This window comes from Dromiciops gliroides, chromosome 1 (assembly GCF_019393635.1).
Source record: "Dromiciops gliroides isolate mDroGli1 chromosome 1, mDroGli1.pri, whole genome shotgun sequence".
Lineage (NCBI taxonomy): Eukaryota > Metazoa > Chordata > Mammalia > Microbiotheria > Microbiotheriidae > Dromiciops > Dromiciops gliroides.
The window spans coordinates 526,897,540-526,917,719 of NC_057861.1; the positions used below are offsets into that span (position 1 = coordinate 526,897,540).

Consider the following 20,180-nt stretch of genomic DNA (forward strand, 5'->3'; position numbering starts at 1 on the left):
TTATTTATGAGATACAATTTAAAAATAAGAATACAGGGAAATAAAATGTACAACCTGTGTTCCAGCGTGTCTCTTTCCACCTGCTCCACTTGGAACTTTTTTAATACAATAAGGGCCCTTGCCACCTCTTCCCTTAGGGTATGTTCCACTTTCACTGCTCAGCTCCCTTCACTAACTCCAAGCCCCTTTCACTTTGTTGATCCCCCTGTGTCTAACTTTCTTCTCCGTACTGCCACCGCTGAACCCCTGTGTTTCTCTCTCACCGACCTCTCCTTCTGTTCTAGTGCTCCAGTGTCCTTTTGTTCTCTTATTCTTCTGGCCTCTCCCAAGCTCCCTACATCTGCCTCTTGCTCTAGTCCTTTAGCCTTCTCCTGCGTCCTTCTCCGCTCCCTTAATCTTGTCGACCCCCTTCTCCTCTTAATCTTCTGCATCCTTCTCTGCCCCTTTAATCTTGTTCTTTGGCCTCCCCCCTTGCATCTTACTCTCCAGTTTATATATTTTCCTTCTCTCCACTCAAACCTCGGGGGTTTTTTTCGTGCCCCCCCCCAAGCTAATCTTCCAGCCAGGGCTGTGGCTGGGGGGGACACTCAGGTGTCTCGTGAGTACCACATCCAGGGCTCCAGGGGCCCATGCCCCCTGCTGCGTGCCCAGGGACCTCTGCACAGGCTATGCCAGAGGTCGGCCTGGACAAGCCCAGGATCTCTGGGATAGATCCACTCAGGGCGGAGGGAGCTGGGGGCTTTTTCCCCCCAGCTGTCTGACCTGGCATCTCATACAGCCCACGGGGCTTTTTTTGCTCAGCTAAAGCAGAGGGTGAGGGGCACCAGCCCTTCACACAGAAAAAACCTTGAGGGCCTAAGGCTTTCTAATCTCAGCCCAAAGGTAGGGTCCCCAAATCAAAATAAATTTCCACACTTGTAAGGCTGTTTTTAGCAATTTTGGGAACAAAGGCCAGTCAGGATGGTAAAAGGCCTCATGTTCAGATAGCAGGCCTTAGAACATTTAGCCTGGAGAAGACCTGGGCAGGGGAAATCACATGATAGAAGTCTTTAAGTATTTGATGGGATGGCATATGGAAGAGGGATTAGATTGGTTGTTCTTGGGCCCCAAGGAGCAGAACTAGGAATAATGGGTGAAAGTTGAAAAGACAAATTTCAATTTAAGAAGAAACTGTAAATAACCTACACTATTTAGAAGTGGATTAGAGGCCCTCAGGAAATAGTGGGTTCTCCTTCAATTGGAAGTCTTCATGCAGAAGCTGGTGTATTAGAGAGAATGGCTGCTCCAAGGTCCCTTCCAACTCTGAAGATACTGGGATACCTGCATTATCTTCAAACTATAGAATCTCTCTTTTCTAAAGTGGGGCTATAATACTGTTAACAGCTCTTGTCTTAAGAGTCAAAAGACATGAGTTTGAGTGTTGCCTTTCAATTATTAGTTGTGTGGCAAGGAACTTAACCCTTCCTGAATTCTTCCTATTTTATATAAGAAGCCCTGCAGCATAGTAGTAAACTGGCCTTGAAGCCAGGCACACCCAACTTGAAATCTCACTTCAGACTAGCTATGCAAATCAGGTACTGGATTAGAAGAGCCTCAAAAGTCCCTTCCAATTCTTAATTCTGGGAACCTGTTTACTGACCTGTAAAATGAAGATGATAATATTTGCACTAGCTAACCCTACAGGACTATGAGGAAAAGATGAAGTTTTATATAGCTCTTTTTACATGTATAAAAAGGATTAATCCAAATATGAGTTCTAAATAGCATGATAAGGAAAATCTTGTCTATATCTTAATATCTTGTATACAAACTACAGCATGAGTTACCAATGGTTAAAGGTTTTATTTTTAAATCACAGATAATTACAGTTGATTAACACAGTCTTTCATTTATCATCATGCTCCAATCACAGTTGTAGCTTTGGAGAGCAAGAGTTATCCAGGGGAAAGTGTTCACTTTAACAGCTACTCTTGGAGATGAACAATAAAAACAAGTCAGAAATGGAATCTGTGGGTCCATCACTTGAAGACCTGTCAACCAGAGCATCCTCGGCAGCCACAGTGGGTACACTCAATGATCCGCCCCTATAAAACAGAATAGGCCATGACATATCCTTGGTGACAGTGAGGCAGGAAGTAAATTATTCTGATGGATGCAATATAAAAACTGATTCTATCATCGACTTAACCTCTTTTTGTTAACTTCACCTAATAGATCCATGACACTAGTGAATAAATACTATGAAGAGAAGTTTCTCTAAATGTACACTTCTTTCTATGGTTTCAAAGACCCAAAGAATAAAAATTAAGTTGAATTCAAGTTTTTAAAGTTTGTAATGGCATGAAATGCTGTGGCCAAGGACAGGCTTTTCCCCAATTATGCAGAAGAATTCATAATACAAATTAATCCTTCCTGTGAAAAAATAACAGGTTTGCATAAAGACTCCCTAATCTCTATTATTTATAAGAACTTTACATGTCAAAAATTAGATATTCCAAATGATATCACATAATAAGCATGTTTGTTTAATGAGCATCTTTAAGAAGTCAGACACTCTTCACTTTTGTCATAAAAGCAAAATTTAATCCTAAACAAAACCTAATTCAAGTGACAGCATTGAACCATAAGAATTTAAAGCACTCAAACATCTTTTCACCATTTTCCCCAAGTTCATTTGTATATTATACACCACCCCCCCCCCAAAAAAAACCCTTGCCCATCTCATGCATCAAAACAGGAAAAGAGGACACAGAAAACAACCATAAGGGAAATGGCCACAGTTAAAGGAAGGAGCTAAAAGATCATAACTGAGAACTAAAAGCCACAACAAATATCATTACAATCAAAATCTACATTAAAAAAAAGATGAGTCACAGGTGATTTAAATTATTAGAATACTAATCAACATTATTAGTCTATGGAAATGAAATTCAGAATGGTCCTAGAAATTTAGCTCTCAGGCTGTGCAGAAGTAAGTACCAGCAGGAAACAAAACTTACCACTTCTAACTTGCTTTTTGGAACCCTGCATATACAGTTGGTTCCAAAATTGGTATCCCGAGTCTGGATGCAACGAAGGCAACACAGATTTTCATAACCTTGTTTTTTCCACTTCGCAATCAAGTTCTTATCTGCGTAACCTTCTTTAATGCAGTACTCATACAATTCTGTCAGAGAGGGAAAAAACATTATACGTTTTACCAATTTTTTCTGTTGCTTAGTTATCAGAAAAGAATCAAAATTTGCTGAGTTTTCAGGAGTGACATGCATTATTTAATTACTCTAAGAGCTTAAATTTGAAGTTAGAATTTCTTCCAGTAAGATCAAGACACCAAAAAGTCCAAGATCCCATTCAAATGATTACCTCTACTTATGGCTTTCCTCTTATAAAAAAGGTCAAATATATATCTTGTTTTCTGGTGATGAATCCTGAAGATTGGCCAGAGAGATTCTACTTTCCTCTTTCCTTCATGAGGTTCAGTTTCAGCTAGGAAGAGAAAGGCACAAAAATCAGGTACAGAGGTTCTGACATAGTTTTCTAAGGAAAAAAAAAGTCTGCATAACAGTTTTTAATGGCTCACTGAATATGAATCTGCAACCTACTCTTCTTCAAATTGCCTTTTGTTCTTCAATAATTTTTTGTTGCTTAAGAAAAGTCATAGATCAAGACTGGAAAGTCTGAACATTCTCTACACAGGGGATAGATAGTCAATATAGTCACTGGCTTTTTGGGGGGCAGGGCAATGAGGGTTAAGTGACTTGCCCAGGGTCACACAGCTAGTAAGTGTCCAGTGTCCGAGGCCGGATTTGAACTCAGGTCCTCCTGAATCCAGGGCCAATGCTTTATCCACTGCACCACCTAACTACCCCAGTCATTGCTTTTTAAATAAATTGCCAGGGGGCGGCTAGGTGGCGCAGTGGATAATAAAGCACTGGCCCTGGATTCAGGAGGACCTGAGTTCAAATCCAGCCTCGGACACTGGACACTTACTAGCTGTGTGACCCTGGGCAAGTCACTTAACCCCCATTGCCCTGCAAAAACAAAACAAAACAAATAAATAAATTGCCCAAAATGACCATGAAAATGTCAGTCAACAAGTAGAGAAAAGAAATGTAGTGGGAAATTTAACACTAAAAAACTAGGGTTGTGCTATTACAGCAGAAGAAAAAAATCTAAATTTTTGGTAGTGTCCAGCAAAATTCTACAATGAATAAGTACCCCCTAAAAGGTACACTAAGGTTGTTTTTATGTCCCACAAAATAGTCTAATAACATTAAAGCAACAAAATATTTTTAGAGCACCTGTTGTGTGCAAGACTATGTGTCAAGATAATAGAATGTGATAGACGAGGAGATTTAGCAGATACTCAGGCCCACCTGGAGATTGATCAAAACTGATTGAATTGGGTGAGAGTGACTGACTGCGACTGGCTTACTTCCAGTTAACTAGACTGTAAGCACATCTGGCGGGTACTTAAGAAGGTATTGTTCTCAGAAGCTAAAAACTTTGAACTTTACAAATCTGTTCTCAATCTTTCTCTCTTTACTATCTTATATCTTTTAATAAACCCTTAAAAGCCTAAACTCTTGGTGACTTCCTCAGTGATTTTAGCCAGTTTCCCCCCCAAAACTGGCTAAATCACTATAATAAGAATATTTATAGGTTAACAGATGATATGGAAATGATGATTAGCAAAGAAAAATGAAAACGGGCAGATGTTGACCTAGGATAAAAAGAATGTATGTAAACTATAAGCTACAGGTTTGGTTCTTTAAGTTTCCATTTGAACAAAGGTCTAAATAAAGCAATTCTAATGTACCATGTCAATATCTAATAATAAATGTGTATATGTGTATACACACATGCACCACTAAGAAATTAACTTTCCTGTTGTCTCTTGGTTCTATCAATCCAACGCCCTCATTAGTCCAAGCTATTGGGGGGGAGGGGGGAACAACAGGGCAGCCTCTCTAAAGAGTCATAACTTTTTAGAATCAGAAGGGATTTCAGAGGTTGTCTAGTATGAACCACACCCCACCCCCGCCATTTTCCAGAGAATAAAACAGACCAAGAGAGATTAAACAACTTCCACTGGTAAGTTCTTCCCAGGACTTCTATTTTGGAGAAGGGGCACAGACTTAGCCACCACTCCTCCCTTGCCACTACCCTGCCAGGCACCTACCTATTCTTCCCCCCATCCTTTTATGTGCTGTATTCCTCCATTAGAATGTAAACTCCTTCAGGGCAAAGATGTCTAACTGCAGTACATAGTAAGTGCTTAATACATGCTGGTTGACTTGTTACCACAGATATTAAGTAGTATAGCTAGGATTAAAATTTTGGTCCTCCAAATTCAGTAGTCCTTCCATACCCCTGCATCCCGGGTGTCCAAAAACATTAAAGCAAGAAAAGCTAAGTGAAAGAATGGACATGGGTTTGTGCCGCCATTGTAATGAAGTGCCAGAATTTAGATGGAATGTTCAAGAGCTGTATCCAAAACAAGTGACTATTCAGTCAAATCATAGTCTAAGATAAAAAATGAAAATTGGCTGTCCTCACCTTCTCTCATCTTCTGATCCAGTTCATCCAGTGTTGGTTCAATTAGCTCCCAACCATCTGGTGGAGCTTTCCTGCTTCTTTTTACTTTAGGCATCTTCTGCAAAACAATACAAAAGAATAGCCAAAACAAATTAAACAAATTGGTTCCTGATATTCAATTCCAAAAAGATAGGTCTGCCTGTGTAAGCAATAACATCACCCAGTTTCCCAGACCAGTAAAAAAGGCCAACACAAAGTGGGCCTAACAAAAGCCAAACATAAATTCTTACTATCTGTTGGAAAGTACTGAGCATTTCTACAAAGGATGAAGGAATATAAGCAGCACAGTACTAAGAAAAGGACACCAGCTCTGGATTCAAAAGATCTGGGTTCAAATTCTTGTCTTTGTTACCTTAAGCAAGTTAACTAAACCTCCCTGGGTCTCATCTGTAAAATGAAGAGTTCTGAACTCTAAGGCCTCTTTTAGCCCTTGAGGAAGTCTATGAAGGGAAATGATGCCTCTCATAGCAGCACTCTCACAGCCTCCAATGACCACTAATGAAGTGCCTCCTGTGGTAATGAAATTTACCTGATCTTGAGCCGAACCAAGTGAGGGCTTTCCCTTTGGGACCTCACAAAGCTATTTCTTTTACAGCTCCCTAAAGCACTGGTCCATATAAAACTCTAATACACGTACTTCATGTTTGCATCTTACCCTCCGACTGTATTGCAGATTCCACCTGGCCAAGAACCCCACTTTAACTAGAATCACCACGCCCCACACACCCCCCTCCCCTTCACTTCCCAGCACCGAACCCCGTGTTCTGCACAAGAGCCCAAATGAGGTGATTATGGAAGTGAATTGGATTCTAGAAACAATCCTCTAAACTTGGCAGGGCAGGTAATCCTGAAGATACGGGGCCCTTGAGAGTGCGGGGACTTGCCGAGGTGTCACACACAGAACGGTGACTGTCAAGAAACCAAGTGTCCGCGTCTCCGCGTCCAACACTCTTTGCCACTCGAGGTTTAAGAAAGAGGAGCCCGGGGGCAGCTAGATGGCGCAGTGGTTAAAGCACCGGCCCTGGATTCAGGAGTAGCTGAGTTCAAATCCGGCCTCAGACACTTGACACTTACTAGCTGTGTGACCCTGGGCAAGTCACTTAACCCCCATTGCCTACAAAAACAAAACAAAAAATAAATGGGGGCCCGGGGGCGGCTAGGTGACGCAGTGGATAAAGCACCGGCCCTGGATTCAGGAGTACCTGAGTTCAAATCCGGCCTCAGACACTTGACACTTACTAGCTATGTGACCCTGGGCAAGTCACTTAACCCCCATTGCCCTGCAAAAAACAAAAAACAAAGCAAAAGAAAGGGGGGCCCCTTGCAGCGGACAGCTCCTCCTCCCCCGACCACCCACAACAAAACTCCAGCACCGGAGAACAGCGGCCTGGATCCTCGGACACTGATGGGCAGGCTGTTCTCCGCCTCTCCCCGGAGGCGGCCTGCAGGCCGGGCGTGGGGAAGGGGGTCTCTTCACTAGGCTCCAAGGGGACGGGCGGGGCAGAAGCCTCTTCTCCCCTCACGGACTCTTCTCAGTCTGACAGGAAGGGATGCCACAGAGTCCCTCCGGGACCCACGAGAAGGTAAGAGGAGCGAGAAGCCATTGCCAAGGAAACCACGGGACCAAAACTTACCGACTGCTCGGACGACCACCAACCAGCTTCCGTTTCCGAGCTACCGCTCCGCCCCGACGCTTGTCGCTTGCTTAGTAAGTCACGGACAAGGGCCTCCCAGTCCCTATAATATGACGTCACCGTCCCGCCACAGGCAGAGGTCTTGCAAAGGTATTGCGTCAGTTTGGTCGTCCACAGTATTGCCTGCAGAAAATTCTAATTCCCTGGTCCCGACGTGCGTGTTAATCTCTTTAATGGGGAGTCTGACCTTCTCTGGGGTGCGGAGCTGGTGGCCTGCCCGGGCTTCGGTGTTGGGGAGTGCCCGTGAGAGGGGCGCTGGCGGCACCGGGGCTCCGGCGGATGCCCGGGACAGCCGCTCCTCGGGTTCTTGCGCTTGGGAGAAGGGGTTCCGGGTCCTCGTGGCTGAGGCGGCGGCGACGGCGGCGCGCGAGCACGGGTCGAGCCCGCGGAGGGTTCCTTCCCTCGACTCCGGGTTAGGCTAGAGACAGTGAGAGACCAGGGGCAAAGGTAGGGAGGGTGGGGGGGGGAGGGGGGAGGAAGGAAAGAGAGAGGCGAGTTCCGGTTCCGGCGTCAGTTCGAGTTCCTGCAGCAGCTGCTGGATCCGCGATGCCCAAAGGAGGTGAGAAGCGCGCGCGGGGCCCGAGAGGGTGGCAGAGAGGGAGGGAGCGATGACCCCGGGGTCCGGGCCCCACCTCGGCCGCGGCCCCAGCTTCGACCGCGGCCCATTTTGCCGGGTGGCGCCCGGATCGAGGGATCGTGGCCTCGAAGGAACCAGCCTGGCGCCTGTGGTGAGGCTCGGGGGGCCCGGCTCAGGCCTCACTGACCCCTCGCAGCGAACGGAGCTTCTTGTCTGGGCCGGGGACCCGAGGGGCCGGACAGGGAACCCTCCTCCCCCAAACCTCGGCCTGTAGGGCCGCCTCCTCGCGGCCCTATCTGTCTCAGGAAGAGGGTGGGAGGCGAGAGGGAATGGATGATGAAGAGAGGGGGCGCGTGAGTTTGGGGACCCATTAATTCCTGTTTATTCCCTTCCCCCCACGCGGGAAGCTCTGTAGTCTGCCTGGAGACAGGCACTCGTAAGGCACACACGCCGGGGTCCCCCCCTCCACACGCTTGTTCTGAGTGAAGACTTTGTTCTCTTCTCTCCGTACATTTCCCAGCATTCAGACCTCGTAGATTTCGGGACTTAGCCCGATAAAGTGTGGGGAAACTGGATTCCTGGTTTCTAAGCCTAGAAGGAACCGAGAGATCTTTGAGGTTGATAAGAAAGAAGGAGTAAGCTTGTTTCCTAATTTCTGATCCTCAGAAGAACTAGGAAGGGAATTTCGGGGGCGGGAAGAGGAATGCTTCCCTATATGACTGGAAGTGCTCTATGACCCTTTAGGAACAGACGTGAGTCATAAGCATCCTTTGAGCTGTGATTAGAACCTCCTTCGTAATGTTGTGAAGCCATAATTAGCCCCATTTCTTCCACTCCAGCCATGCTGGATGTTTCTAGGCTTGGGAAAAGACTGCATCTTCCTGAATTGGTAAAAGGTTCCTTCAAGACCATTTCAGTCTCATTATTTTATAGATTATGATACTGAGACCCAGAGAAGTTTAAGTGTTTTGCCCAAGGGTACATAGTTAGTAAGTAGCAGAACTAATTCCAGCCCAAGTTTACTGATCTTGGACTGCATAACGCATCCATGTCATACTTCTTTCTGTCTTGTTTAGGCTAACTCCTTCTATGAGGTATCTAAATGCTGCTGTAGCTAGAATTAAGTCTACATAGTTTTCTCTGGATTCATTTAGTTCATGAATACCAACGACCTCCTGGTTCCCTGCTTCTAGAAATGCAAAAGTTAGGTCTTTTTTTTTCTTTTTACTTTTTTAAAAAAATCATTTGTTCAACTCTGCTTTTGGTAAGTTTTGGTTGAAGTTGGAAGTTAAAATTAGGAAAGCTTAAAACCAAACCATCAATTAACTTGAAACTTTCTCTGTGAGGAACTTTAAATAATCACAAAGCAGATTTGTAAGCTCATGCATTGTTTACATGTATTGATTTGAGGGGTAAAGCTCACAAGAATTAGGCATCAGAGTAAGATGGCCTGATAATAGAGTATGTTGGGTAGATTTCTTCGGAAACTAAAAGTAAATCAAAGGTTAATTGTTACGCATCATATTCTGTAAAATTAAGACTACAGAAATCAGGGGTTTTTTTATTGTTGCTATTGCCTGAAAGAGACAAGGTGCTTCATTTAAAGGAAGAATACAAATCTAGCCATACTGCACTTGAAATTCAAGTAGTCATTAAAATGAGTGCTGGTTCCATTGTGGCACAATTATAGCACAGCACCTGCTGCCTAGGAAATCTAGGGAAAAGGAAGCAGCTTTGGGACTTTCGCTTGAGTTCCCACCTGGCTAGTAAGTGGATCATGGAAACAATACTGTGTTTAATTAAAGAGGCTTTGTTTTGTGGTCAAGCAAGTACTCACTGAAAAGTAGGTGGGCCCCAGGTTAAGTGGGTGAGAACTCATCTAAGGATCAAAGCAAACCTTCCATCTTAGCAGGTAGTAAAATACATGCATGTCACCTGTTTTCCTTTCATGGAAATGACAAACCAGTTTGTGTAGCGTAAGCAATGTTAAACAATAAAACTAATGATATTTAGGCATGCTTGAATTGCAACCAGTTTCTAATTCTTAGGTTTTTATCAAGTTTTTTTTTTTTAAGCTTAAACCTCTAGTTTGCCAAAAGCATCTCATTTTTATATTTTGAAAGTCTTCTGAAAGGCTTTTTCATCTATTTTCCTCATACTTTATTTCCTTTCAACCTGGAAGTATTTTTAAAGTATTATTTGAGTATAGAAAATCCAGTGGTTCTGTACTTTTTTCCTGCCATGTTATTATTTTGGGGGGTTATTTTTTCTTTTGACAATAAACAATTTGGTATGGGTTTTTTTTCTCTTTTATATGAAATCTGCGCTTTCCTGGGAATAGATGTAGATTCATCAAAACTAATGAATAGGGCAGCTAGGTGGCTCAGTGGATAGAGCACTGGCCCTGGAGTCAGTACCACCCGAGTTCAAATCTGGCCTCAGATACTTAACACTTAGCTGTGTGACCCTGGGCAAGTCACTTAACCCCAATTGCCCTGCCAAAAAAACCCAAAAAACAAAAGCTAATGAATATACCACCTTGTTTGCCACTTCACATAATACTCCAGTTTCTGTGTGTTTGGTTCAATTTGCTTTGGTTGGTCTGTCCACATTTTTAAATGTTAGTGTGTGTTATTGTCTTGATTCTGCTTATTTCACTTTGCATCATTTCACACAGCCTGGTTTAATGGATTGAGAGCTGGCCTCAAAATGAGAAGGAAGATATGAGTTCAAGCCCTACATCTGGCATACACAGACTCTGTGACCCTGGGCACCTCTGTAAGACTTGAAGCTTCTGTGAAGGTGCTGGCCTACCTGGGTAGAAAGAAAGGTTCTCACAGGGAGCCTTCCTGCACCCATGAAATCACAGATCTGATTTCCCTTTTTTCATATTCATATGAGAATTCTATTATATTCACATACCTAATCAATGGGCATCTACTTTGTTTCCATTTTTTTCTATTACAAGAATTTTGCTTCTGTGAATATCTTGGTATTTGTGGAAGCCTTTCTGATTTTGACCTCCTCTGGCTGTGTGTCTTAACAGTGGAATCTCTGGGTCAAAGGGTATGGACTTTTTAGTCACTTTCTTGACGTGATTTCAAAATTTTCAGATACCAATGGTATATAGCATGGATACTTTTCCATAGCCTCTCTGACATAAACTATTTCAGTTTTGTCAGTTCACTAGATATAAACCTAAGAATTGTTTGGATTCACATTTTTTCTTAATGATTCAGAGCAATCTGTCATATTGTGAATAGTTTGCAATTCTTTAAAGAACTATTTATCCCTATTAGAGACATTTGATGCAAAGATTTCTTTGCCCATCAACAGTTTCTCTACTTATCCTGGTTACATCCATTTTGTTTATGCAAAAGCTTGTGATTTCATTTACCATAATCAGAATGATCTTTTTTATCTTTTGTCATCACCCTCTCCCTTATTTGGTTCTTCTCCCCCAATTACACATAGCTATGAAAAATACCTGATCTGTTTCTCATGTTTCTTATGTCTAACCTTTAATGCTTAGATCACATATCCATTTCCTAGTCATTTTTAGACAAGAATAAATAGAAATTCCAGTGGTTGTAGACAGATGAATATTTACCTGAATAAAAGAGAAAGGGAGTGTGGTAGAGTGGATAGGGGGATACCTAAGATCAAATCCCACCTCAGATCCTTAGTAGTAGTGTCACCTTGGGCGAGTCACTTTACCTCTCTATCATTTTCCTCATCTATGAAATGAGGGGTTTGGACTGAATGATCTGTGTGGTCCCTCCAGCTCTGAATCTTTGAACCTATGAGCTTAGCAAAGAGTTTTGACTCTCTGTGCCTCCTAAGATGAACATTATCTCTGCTTCAATCATACGGGTCCCAATCTTTTCAGAGAGGTCAGTAGTCATTTCAAGAGTCTCACTCTACTATCACCTCCTTTTGAATAAACAGCTGGGTTTGTTTCTCAAGTGTTTGGAGGGAGTCATCAGCTGGATAGATTTTTCTTTGTCCTTCAACTCAAGTTTTCCAGGATTTTTCATTTCTGTGCTTTTAAGAGAAATTAGACAACTTCTCCTCTTCCCCACTTTGGCAGAGATGGAGGATCATGAGTGGAAACACCACATATATCAGAACTCTTTTGATATACTGTTTACTTTAGCTGATCTTTTTTTTTTTTAATTCTTTGGTATAATAATAGTTCTTTGGGAGGAGGTGACAGCACACAGTAAGAAACGTAGGTGATGTTGTTGGATCCCAGGAAAGGCTCAGAAGAATAAGTTTCCCCATAAGCCAAGATGAAAGATATACTGAAGATTGATGCCAGAACAGACAGTATTGCAAATAATAGAGCAACATTTATTATAAGCAACACAAACATGGGTAGCAGAGGTCCGTGATGGCTGGCAGACATAAATGGATCCATCCTGATCCCTGGCCTACAAGAGTCTGTAACAGCTGGTGAACAACATGGATTTCCAGATCCCTGGGCCATCCCACCCTAAGAGACCCCTTTTTAAACAGAGGGGCAAACAAGGCATGCAGGAGAGAGGCCAGGTGTACACACACATGTCCCTGGGAAACTGTTGATAAGAAAATCCCCCAAACTATCAAGGACAGGCTAATGATATGGCAGTGTGCTGGGAAGATGGGCATGGGCATATACCTCCCCTTATGTCACAGGGTAAATAAGAAAGCAGCTTTCCTTATGTGATTGGCCATAGGATCCCCCCAGATGTAAAAATAAAACAGAACAATCTATGTAGTACCAAGCCTGAAGAGGGACAGGACAGAGCAGTTGTTCTGAGCAGTTAAGGACCATCTTCCTTCCTAAAATGCAAATTCCCCCGTGCAGGGAGAAAAGGAGGCCACAAAGGCCGAGCGAGGCAATATACGAGCCCAGAAGAGATTGATGCCCAGCTTCAAGCTGAAAAACAGAAGGCAAGGGTAAGTGTTTCCATTTCTAAAATGTTTCTTTGGGTCATTAATTGGTTTTCAAACAGACAGCCCTTTATGTATAGCATCTTAGGACAGAATTCTATACTCTCTTCTATTTGTGGACCTCCTTTTGTAGTACATGAAAAGGGGTGGGTGGCCTGAACTTAAAATTTGGTTGTAAGCCTCTTCATACCTTGAAATCCATAGACAGAGCCCTTCCTTTTCTTCAGAAGGAAGTCAGCTACACAAGCACCATATAAGTCCATGCATGTCACTAATCTTCTGTTGAGAAGACCCCTACTCTAAATCTACCTGCTGAAAGCTTGGGCCAACCAAAAGGAAATTAAATCTTGCTGATTTGGTTCTTTTATTCAGGAAATATTTCAGTGCCCGTTGTGTGCAAGGCTTTCTGCTAGATGCTTGGGGAAAGAGTGGATTACCCAGGTCATACCCTCCAGGAGGTTACAGTCTGGTTGAAACAATAGAAAAAGAAACTAGTTCAAAGCACTATGTGATGGGTACCATAGGAGCTGGCCTTGTGAAATGAGTACTGTCACTCCACAGACAGGGCAGGGCATCAGAAGCAGGGGCAGGATCCTAATCAAAGGGTTGGGGGCAGAGAAGGTACAAATTGAGTTTGAGGGGTTCTGAGGAGGACATTGTTTGGGTTCTAGCACTTCATTTGAGGCAGTTGTAGGTAAAGCTGGACTGGTAGTACAGAGAGCCATGTTATAAAAGGCTAAGGAATTCGGGCTTGATTCTGTAAGCCATGCAGAGTCGTGAAAGGTTTTTGACTCGCACGATAAAAAGATCTAAGTAGTATCTTGGAAAGATTCATTTGGTCGTGCACAAGAGAGATTGGAGGAGAAGGCTCCCTCTAGCTGAGAACACGGTAATGAAAGCCTAAAGCCAAATGGTGAGAATTGCAAGGTGGAGGGTGAGAAACACCTTGAAGGAAGAAGCAGCAGGATCTGGCAACTTAGTAGATGCAAGAAAGAGGAGTCGTAAGGGGCATTTTGTCATCAAATTGTAGTAGTGGGGTTTATGTTCACTATGAGTTTTAAAATGTGTTCTGTCTGTACCCATCAGGGCAGTCTAGTGCTAGCTTTGTGGGTGGGTAGCCTGCCATGCTGATAGATGGCCTTTGTTGGTAAGTTAGCCTTTTTTAGGCTTTTTGTGTCTAACTTCCATCAAGAGGTCAGTCTGCCCACCAGGACTTGGTGAGTACAGATAGAAATGGTAATGGCACACAATAATTTACAAAGGGCCCTTCACGTTCAGTGTCTCATCTGATCTTCTCAACAATCCTGTGAGGCTGGTATTATCCCCTTTTTACTGATGAGGTAACTGAAGCTCAGGGCGCCTTATTAGTTGGCCCAAGGTCACACTGGTAAGTGGCAGAGCTGAGACCCAAACACAGGCCTCCCAAGTTGTGTCCCAGCCCTCTTTCCATGGCCTCGTGCAAACTGCCATGGAGAACACATGAATCTAAGGAAGCCCTTCAGTGCCTCATAATCTCACACAGAGGCCATGACAGCGGGTGTCAGGGTTGTGACTGCTTCCAACCCTTTCATTTCTAAATTCCTGACAAAGGAAGAAGAAGAACAAGGTGAAGAACTTGGCGATGGGGCAGCTGGTGACCCAAAAAAGGAAAAGAAATCTCTAGATTCCGATGAAAGTGAAGAAGAGGATGATGACTACCAGGTATTATATCTTATTGAAACATTAATCACACATCAGGACGTGCGTGTTCTTTTTCTGATCACCAACATACAAAGGGACAAAAAGTAGAGATCATCTAACCGCACCTCCTTCGTTTTATTGTTGGGAGACTGAGGCACCAGGAGTAAAGAGATGCCCTCATTCGCACAGGGTGTTCACATCAGAACTGGAACCACAAACTCAGGTCTCTGGGTTCCTGGTCTAAAGTTCTTTCCTCCGCCTGGGGGAGAGGGAGGGGCAGGGGAAATGTGTAGTATTTAAAGTCCTTTTTGGAGAGGGAAGACCTGGGTCTAGATCCTAGCTTTGACAGTCCCCATGAGTGAGCATTTAAGGTGTTTTTAAGCCTCCTTTTCCTCCCCCATACAATGGAGGTGGTGATATTTGTATCATCTAGACAACTAAGTAAATTGTAAACCTTGAAGTGTATTATAAAGATGTGGGTTGCTATTTTTATAATAGCTTTTTCCCAGTGGCTGTAGGGCTTAGCACATCCACCACATGACACATGTGTTCCTCACTTTGCATCCAGAAAAGAAAGCTCTCATTTTAGGGCCCGTCTGCCCTCTTGAGCAAGCTCAGAAATCTGATCTTGAAGCTAATCCTGTGCTGTAAAAAGCATAAATCATCACTTTTCTCCTGTCAGCCAAGAACAGTATGAATTGTGTCTAATCAGCAGGACCTGTGCCCTATGTGGGAACCTGCGTGTGATTGTCACAAAAAAGAAACAGACACCTTTCCAGGGATACTTTTTTTGTTGTGTTTTGTTTTTTTTATGTGAGGCAATGGGGGTTAAGTGACTTGCCCAGGGTCACACAGCTAGTAAGTGTCAAGGGTCTGAGGCCGGATTTGAACTCAGGTCCTCCTGAATCCAGGGCCGGTGCTTTATCCACTGCGCCACCTAGCTGGCCCCCCCCCCCCCCCCCCCGGGGATACTTAAGAGTTAAATTTGCCATCAGCTTTACCTATCAGGAGTTGATACTCTGATTAGAAAACAGATTTTACAAGTGATTTGACCACTTCCCACATGTAACTTTCCCTTTTAGCTGATGCCTGCTTGCTTTTTCTTATAGTCTAAATCATTCTCTTCACCACCAACCCCCTCCTTAAAATGAACCTAGCAGAGGTTCCAGTATGCTGCATCTGGGTGGGTTTTTGTCTCTTCAGGATAACAAATAGATTCACTAACCTGGAATTACATTTCTTCTGAATCCTAGCAAAAGCGCAAAGGAGTGGAAGGGTTAATAGACATCGAGAATCCCAACCGAATAGGCCAGACAACCAAAAAAGTCACTCAGCTGGATCTGGATGGGCCAAAGGAGCTGTCTAGGAGGGAACGGTAAGTCTTCTGTCCTCTGGGTACATGTTGGAATGACAGCCGTCAAGGCAGCAGTAGGGGCTTTGGTGAGGATTCCCCTTTGCTGCTGCCCTCTCACAGAGGAGCCCTCCCACCACTTGTCCCTGCAAAGTAATATTGCTGTTAACTGCTCAGCACAGAACAATCAAAGGCAGAGCTTGCTCTCCTTCAACTGGAAGCAAAGAGAATAAATAGTCCAAAGGGATGTTTCTTTGAGGTAGTCAGTAGGTTTCTCCAAGGTAGCCACATACTGACAACCATCACACAGCCTGCAAGGGGAGGCCCTGCATTAGGGGCAAACTCTCATCCTAGAACAGAAGGGCTTTTCTAAAGCTGTAGGTGATAGTAACTAGACTTTGCAGAGACTGAATCTATGATCCTATGTTCTCTCCTTGTACCAACTCATATGGAGCAACAGCATGTTTCATATGAGTACCAGGGCACTTGGGGGCATATTTTCTTCTTATTCTGCACTTCCCTGTTCTTGTTCCTCCCCTTTAATGATTGCGGTCCCATCACCTCCCCGAGCCCTCCCAATTACATAGGCTTATTTGCTCTTCTGGTGCACGCTTTGATCAGGACCTTATTGACTATAAATGGCAAGTTTTTAGAGGCTCCCTCTTTTAACATTCATTCTTTTGGTTGCCATTCCAGTTTTAAATGGATTCCCTTTACCCGTATAGAATTTTGTTAGTCTCAATGTTGAGCTCAAAAAGAATTAATTCTAGCAAGCTTATTCATATTATCTGCAATAGAAATAGAATTACCTTGCTTAGATAGCTTCAAGTCTGGTTTACCTTCTCCAGCCCTATTCATAATCTCGTTTGTTATGGTTCTCCCCAAATTGATTTCTTCCTGTTAGCTGCCTTTGCATCTTTCCCATTCTTCCCCAACATCGTACCTGGCTGACATGCTCATTTTTGTGCCTCTGCACCATTGTCCAACTCTAGGGCTCTCTCTCTTGTGTCATTTTTCTGTCAGTCAATGTAGTGCCACATTCAGAACCCTCCCAGAGAGAGCCTTGTTACTTCACTTAGTCTTTCAATCTCCTCCATGTTTCTGTATTAGGGTGTGTAATGTTAAATCTGCATTTCTTGAACTGTTGATTTGCCATGTTCCCTTCCCCCAGCACATTGATCAGCATGCCAAGGGAGCCCCTAAACAGACCAACACAGGTCACATCTCTCTCTCTTTTTTGTCTTTAGGCCTCATTCTTTCAGATTTAACTTTCTCATTCTCAAACACTGACAAACATTGAGGTTTTAAATCATTTTTTATTTTGCTCCAATAGAGAAGAAATAGAAAAACAGAAAGCAAAAGAGCGATACATGAAAATGCATTTAGCTGGTAAAACAGAACAAGCCAAAGCAGATCTGGCCCGGCTAGCCATCATCCGGAAACAGAGGGAAGAAGCAGCCAGAAAGAAGGAAGAAGAAAGGAAAGGTATGAGGCTGCTCAGTAAGCTCTGGAATCAAAGGGCTCTGGGGCTGCTTTTTTTTTCCCATCAACACATTGGGCTTTTTGTAGAGATCATTGCCTCCCCAGTTTGATGTTGCTTTGGTTTTAGATGTCTTACATCTTTACCCTCCAAACGAGGAGATCCAGTTGAAACATCCAGCCTTTTGAAATCTGGGAAACAGCTCCAGAAACACACTTAGCCAATTTCCCCTCAACCCTGAGGAACTATACAGATCCAGATCAGAGGGCCTAAGGAGTCTACTGTAGACAGGCCCCAGAGTCACTTGAGGCTTTAGCCTGGACTTACTCTCTTGTGTGGCTCAGCCAGAACCACTACCTTCAACTCAAGCAGATTTCTATTAAAAGATATGAGATGTACAGGCAACTCTGATTCAGCAGTTCCTTTTTCAGAAAACGCTGGCCTTATTCAGCTACAAATAAAAAAATAGGAAAGGAATCTTTAGAACCCTTCCCACCCCCTCACACAATTGGCAGGAAGCTCTGTCCATCAGGACAGTCTAGAAACAAGTCAGCAGGCCAGAATCCAGGTGACTTGCCAGTGTATGTCTTAGACCTCAAGTCTTTTCTGACATTTACATATTATGTTTCTTTTCTTTCAGCAAAAGATGATGCAACTGTGTCAGGAAAACGAATGCAGTCGCTCTCCCTGAATAAATAAACACAGTGCATGTGGGAGGAGGGCGTGCCAGGGAACTGTGCCCAGGGCCTGCCAGGACCTCTGCCGTATTGCATCCCACACTGGTGCCACCTGGAGTGTATTGTGGCATCCCCTTCCACCTTGTGGAGCCACAGACGGCGTGGATCCTCTTCATCTCGGCACAGAATTCCATTTTGGGGCAGGGGAGGGGGGCAGCTGCTATCTTTGGGGCAGAAATAATGCAGAAAAGCATTTCTGTGTGTAACAGTTTGAAAAGTCTGGATGTTTTCGCTGTTTTTAGGATTCAGAACACATAGCAGGGGGGAGGGCATGGTGGGATGGGGGAGGGTAGGAAAAGCTTTGACTTGTAGATTACATGGGGTATGGCGGTTTGGGTGGGGTGGGGGTGACCCATAGAAAGATCTTAATGAAAATCCCGGGTCTGTATTGACAGGGCACTTGTCTGCACACTTTCTCATGAACTCTCTGCAGACTGAGTGTAGTTTTAAAAAAGTCTGGGAGCCCATTCTCATGTGTGTTCTTGGAGGGGTGGCCCTCGTTCATTCCATCCCTCTCTTCTGCTCTCTTCCCATTTTTTTTCCTCCCTTCCGACTAGGTCTAGTGTCCATTTTTAACCATATCTTATGTTTAAATTAGAAAAACCTTCATTTATTGGTAAAGGCCCAGGCAAAACATGCTCAAGAAATTAAACTTGTATATTTGGCTGATTAAAATATAAATTATCATATGTTTTTGTCTGCCCTTAATTATTTCTCCTTTATATCCATGCCCAGACCAGGAAGTGGCATAACAGCTCCAGAACTGATGCCTGGTCGGGTCCTTTCCTGCCATGACAACCAGGCTGGACTTAAGTTTCATGACATTAGCACAGGCCCCTTCCCGTTTCAAAAGTCACTGCCTTACTAGCGTTTAATAAATGCTTTTTCCTGTCTCTGGATAGCAGGAAGAGTTCCTTTCTGAAGGAGCCTTAATTTCCTTTTCATTGCTTTCAGAGGCAGTTCTGACTTGTTGGAGGACTTGTGGCCTTGTGGAGGGCCACCATTTGAATCAGTATTCCTTCCCACATACTGCCTGTGCAGCTTTGGGCAAGGGCCTTTTATCCTTTAGGCCTTGGTTCCTTCATGTGAGAAGTGGATTGTCAGGGGGCAACTAGGTGGTGCAGTAGATCAAGTACTGGCCCTGAGTTCAGGAGGACCTGAGTTCAAATTTGGCTGCAGACACTTGACACTGTGTGACCCTGGGCAAGTCACTTACCCCTCATTGCCCCGCAAAAAAAAGAAAGAAATGGATTGTCCAAGAATGAGGGTGGTACATACCTCTATACTCCACCCCAGTTGAACTACATTTGGATTCCTGGGTTCAGTTCTAGACACGTTTTAGGAAAGACACGGATAAGCATGTCCATAAATGGGCCACCAGCAACACTGGGCTTCGTGGTCATGCCACATGAGAAGTAGTTGAAGAAAATGGGGGAAGGAAGTCTAGAGAAGGGAAGACTTTGAGGTGAGTGAGCACCCTTGAAGCCTGTTAGCATTTGGCATTATTAGGTGGTGTCTCTCAGGAGCTCCTGAGCTGTGCTTGTGGAATCAGAAAGCAATGACAGTTAACCAGGAGTGGACTGGGCTGCATACAGAGCTCTGCAGCATTGGGTTCCCCTTCCTTGAAAGTTCTCAAGGTACGTTGTCTAGGGCATTCTTGATTGTGTGTTGGTCCCTTTCAACTCTGAAATTCTATGACTAATAAAGTCTAATGACTTTATAAACTCTTAAGATTGAGAACCCATTGCAGCATTGAGGAAGCTTCACACGGATGCTTTGTCTGATAGAAGAAATTACTTGTGAGAAATTCTAGCAGGCCTGCGTACACCATCACAAGTTGTTACTCTTGTTTTTCAATTATGTCTGACCCTGTGATCCTATTTGGGGTTTTCTTGGCAGAGATACTGGAGTGGTTTGTCATTTTCTTCTCCAGCTCATTTGACAGATGAGGAAATTGAGGTAAACAGTGAAGTGACTTGCCCAGGGTTACACAGCTAGTGTCTGAGGCTGGATTTGAATTCAAGAAAGTGAGTTTTCTTGACTCCAGCCAGATCTAGCAATTTATCCACATGTGCCACCTAGCAGTCCCATTACAAATAATGTGGTTTATTATGGAAATCTGTACTTT

The 20,180-nt window shown here is 43.7% G+C and overlaps 2 protein-coding genes across 3 annotated transcripts; one reads left to right on the top strand and one right to left on the bottom strand.

Annotated features, from left to right (window-relative positions):
* Positions 1-1,822: 1,822 nt before the first annotated feature.
* BUD31 (BUD31 homolog) lies at positions 1,823-7,377 on the bottom strand. 2 transcript variants are annotated; one of them, XM_043964696.1, is made up of 5 exons: positions 7,233-7,377; positions 5,560-5,656; positions 3,364-3,486; positions 3,000-3,166; positions 1,823-2,084 (listed from the first exon to the last, which is right to left on the bottom strand). In XM_043964696.1, the coding sequence occupies exons 2-5, from the start codon at positions 5,651-5,653 to the stop codon at positions 2,034-2,036; spliced, it is 435 nt and encodes a 144-aa protein (XP_043820631.1). In that variant the 5' UTR covers positions 5,654-5,656; positions 7,233-7,377; the 3' UTR covers positions 1,823-2,033. The 2 variants fall into 2 exon arrangements, with proteins under 2 accessions (XP_043820631.1, XP_043820640.1); XM_043964705.1 differs by lacking the exon at positions 7,233-7,377 and adding an exon at positions 6,972-7,226.
* Positions 7,378-7,739: 362 nt separating this feature from the next.
* Positions 7,740-18,741, top strand: PDAP1 (PDGFA associated protein 1). Its single transcript, XM_043964685.1, has 6 exons — positions 7,740-7,851; positions 12,719-12,810; positions 14,395-14,505; positions 15,738-15,859; positions 17,169-17,320; positions 17,956-18,741. Exons 1-6 carry the CDS (start codon positions 7,839-7,841, stop codon positions 18,012-18,014), a joined length of 549 nt encoding a protein of 182 aa, XP_043820620.1. The 5' UTR covers positions 7,740-7,838; the 3' UTR covers positions 18,015-18,741.
* The last annotated feature ends 1,439 nt before the right edge of the window (positions 18,742-20,180 follow it).